The sequence below is a fragment of the Tupaia chinensis genome, unplaced genomic scaffold, assembly GCF_000334495.1.
Source record: "Tupaia chinensis unplaced genomic scaffold, TupChi_1.0 Scaffold143247_2, whole genome shotgun sequence".
In the NCBI taxonomy this organism is placed as follows: Eukaryota; Metazoa; Chordata; class Mammalia; order Scandentia; family Tupaiidae; genus Tupaia; species Tupaia belangeri.
This window is the reverse complement of record NW_006203092.1, coordinates 2,211,209-2,214,303: the sequence shown is the minus strand read 5'-3', so window position 1 is coordinate 2,214,303 and position 3,095 is coordinate 2,211,209. Positions and strand designations below refer to the sequence as shown.

The window sequence follows — 3,095 nt, the reverse complement described above, 5'->3', positions numbered from 1 at the left end:
AAACTATATTGAGCTTTTCATAATGATATTATCCAGACTTCATCTAATTGTAACTATGGACACTATACGTGCAGCTAAGGCATGACAAAAACCAGTTTTGTATTGTAGATCTTGAACAGTATAATAAAGGTTTTCCACAGTAAACAGAACAAACCAAAAAATTACGCCTGCATCTTTATTTGTACACCACTGAATTTTCTTATTTATTCACTTTAATTCTGCATTTACACAAAAATGCTGTAATAAAATATCTGTACACTACTTCTGTTACAAATATAGATAATATTTAAAGTGACTTTATATATTCTAATGTAGGAGTTTCACGCTCTAAAATGGGAATGAACACATGATAATTCCTCACCAGTTGTCTCAATAAACAGCTCCATCTGTTTCCTTTAGTCTTAAACTATTGTATTATAAGATGTTAATATAAGGCAATGAAATGGAGTTATGTTAATCCCCTTAATTTTTCTATCAATTTACTAATGGCATAAAACCAAAATAATTACTAACACATTGCTTTTCTCTCTGTCACTAAGATTAATACTAATTGAAAACCAATTGCACAGCATACGAACGCATTTTTAGTGTTGCACTGGTTGTTAAAACCAGCACAAACAGATTCTAGGATCCTTCTACATTCCTCCATGGTTAGTGCAGTTGCTTTCTAGAAAAACCATAGTCAATATGGGGTAGCATCACTGTTTTACTTGGAGCAACATGAAACTATTTTATAACAGGTCAAAAAATGAAAAGGAACATCAAAATGTGCATTAACTATAATTCCTTTACAAAACTTTAAAGGTGTTGCTTCATATATTTGCCATTTATTCAGTCACAGAAGCCAATTTTAGCAGGAAAAATATATGCATATACCAGAGGTGGGAAGATTCCATTTTTTATGATATTGAGATTCGTTATCATGGAGAGTCCTCTTTAAGATTGTTAATAGGAAAAAAGTTGTTTTATTTCTCCTTTTTAGTATGAGGAGGAGTGAGGAGATGGATTGCCAAATTGAGGCATTATTATAAACAACCTGGGATTTTCTTCTTTATCTTGGATTTTCATTTTTCATTCCAACTGACTGAAGCCATTTCTCTTTGGTTAGCTTTAGAATTATTTTTCTTTGTCTACTTACCAACTTAGCACATATTAATTTTTTGTCAAGGTGACTATGAAACATTAGATACCTTCACAAAGAAAAGGCTTTATCTATGTAACTATCACTTTTCTCTTTGCGTTTCGGTGCACAAAGGGCAATGGGAAAAGAGAAGTGAAAGGCAGCTGTCAAAACGAAGATCACTCCCATATGGAAAAACGAGTTTCAGTGTTATTTTTCCTCGAGAATTCTGAGTACCCTGATGAACAAAGCACACGAAAAGTCATCCACAGGATTAGTTTTATGCTCTTTATGGTGGCAGGTAAGCCAGGGGTTGCTCGGCTCAACTCGGGCAGCCAGTTCAGGAGAGAACCATCAAAGTGACAGTGCCTTTTGTCCGTTTCAAAATGGCGACGGCTTCTTCATGGGTTACCCCTTCTAGACTCTGCCCGTTGACAGCAATGATCTGATCGCCCCTTTTGAGACGCCCATCTTCTGAGGCTGCTCCCTGCAATGATAAAGTAGGCTTGTTTGCTTCTCCAAAAATGCTGCCTCGCAGCTACACAACAGAAAAAGATCGAAACAGGAATGCAAATTGCTCTGCGTGTACACACATTGCTCCTGGTGCTCCACGGGTGCTCCACAGCCATTAAGCAGTGATGAACATACACAAAGGAGGCCTTTCTCCTAAATGGCTTTAGCACTGAGATTCCAATTTGAGAGAGAATTCAGCAGTCAATAGATTAGTTGGATGGTTTTTTGGCTGTTCAGCACAGCAGTTGGTGGGAACTCAAATTAATAAAGAATATTTGGGAATTTGCCTAGTAAGAATGATTTCATAGAATACAGGAGTTTCTGTCTTATAAAGCAGACTTACAGAAAGACAAAGGATTAGGTAGGAACAAAAGCCGTTTCACAGGATAGGGACATGAAGACTAAAAATCCCAAAGGTTTTCAGAAGCAGAACGCCCACATGCATGCTGACTAGGACACGAGAAGGCATGTATCCTGAATTTAAAACCCACTTCTTTAAAATCTTTCAGTGGCTTTCAAAAGCCTGTTCAAGGTTTCTTGGTTCTCACTTCATAAAGATAGAGGGATTCTTCTTTTTCCTTACCAGATAGTAGAAAAGAAGTAGCACAACTGTGCCCACATGGAAGGGCCCCAAGTTCGCATCCTGGGGCTTCCATGTGTTTGCTGGGTATGCAGCATGTACTCGTGATCTGGGCTGGCTGAAACTGGGGGTGGATTGCAGCATGAAGACCCTGTTGGGGACACCAGTCTATCTCTCCCTCTCTCTTTTCTCTCTCTTGGAAGAAATTGATAGAGTACTTTTTAAAAAAAATTAAACACTGATTTTACTGCTTATAAAAGAACTCCATCTAAAGGCATGCTTTTAGAAGACAATTATCCAATTAAATATAAGATTAAAAACATGGAAAACTTAATGAGGAATCCATAATGATGAAATTCTTAAAATATGCTCTAACTAGCATGCCTTAAATAAATTGTTCCCAGGCTGAGGAGAAGGGCTGTATGACTCTTCTACTCACTGGCAAATGCTGTTTGTATTTTTGGACATACCAATAGCTTTTCAAAAAATCTCATAAAGTAAGCTTGCTATAAGTACAGCACTTTAAATTGGTTAAAAATAATTCTTTTTCCAAAATAATAGAATGAAACCTTCATAAATTAAAGAAACATAGTACTAATCTGAAGTCTCTGTACCAAACTTTCAAACAAGTTTGACATTAAATTTTGCTACTTTACACTATAAAATTCTGAAATTCTGAATTGCCTATTGCAAAAATGTTTTCTGATTGTATAGCTCCTGAAAAAAATCTTAATATATTAACAATAATAATGAATTCAAAGTATTTTTAATAGCTTCACCAATGTAACAATGTATTTATTCTTATTCTAAACATTCTTAAGACAGAGCAGGTTACTTATACTATGATTACTATAATATAAAGTCTTTTCTTTACCTAAAATC

The 3,095-nt window shown here is 35.6% G+C and overlaps 1 protein-coding gene across 1 annotated transcript in view; it reads right to left on the bottom strand.

Moving 5' to 3' along the window:
- Positions 1 to 688: 688 nt before the first annotated feature.
- MPDZ (multiple PDZ domain crumbs cell polarity complex component) overlaps positions 689 to 3,095 on the bottom strand; it is a 163,217-nt gene continuing 160,810 nt past the window's right edge. The window contains 1 exon segment of the mRNA XM_027766416.1: positions 689 to 1,607. Coding sequence (XP_027622217.1) covers positions 1,461 to 1,607 — 147 coding nt within the window. The 3' untranslated portion in view covers positions 689 to 1,460.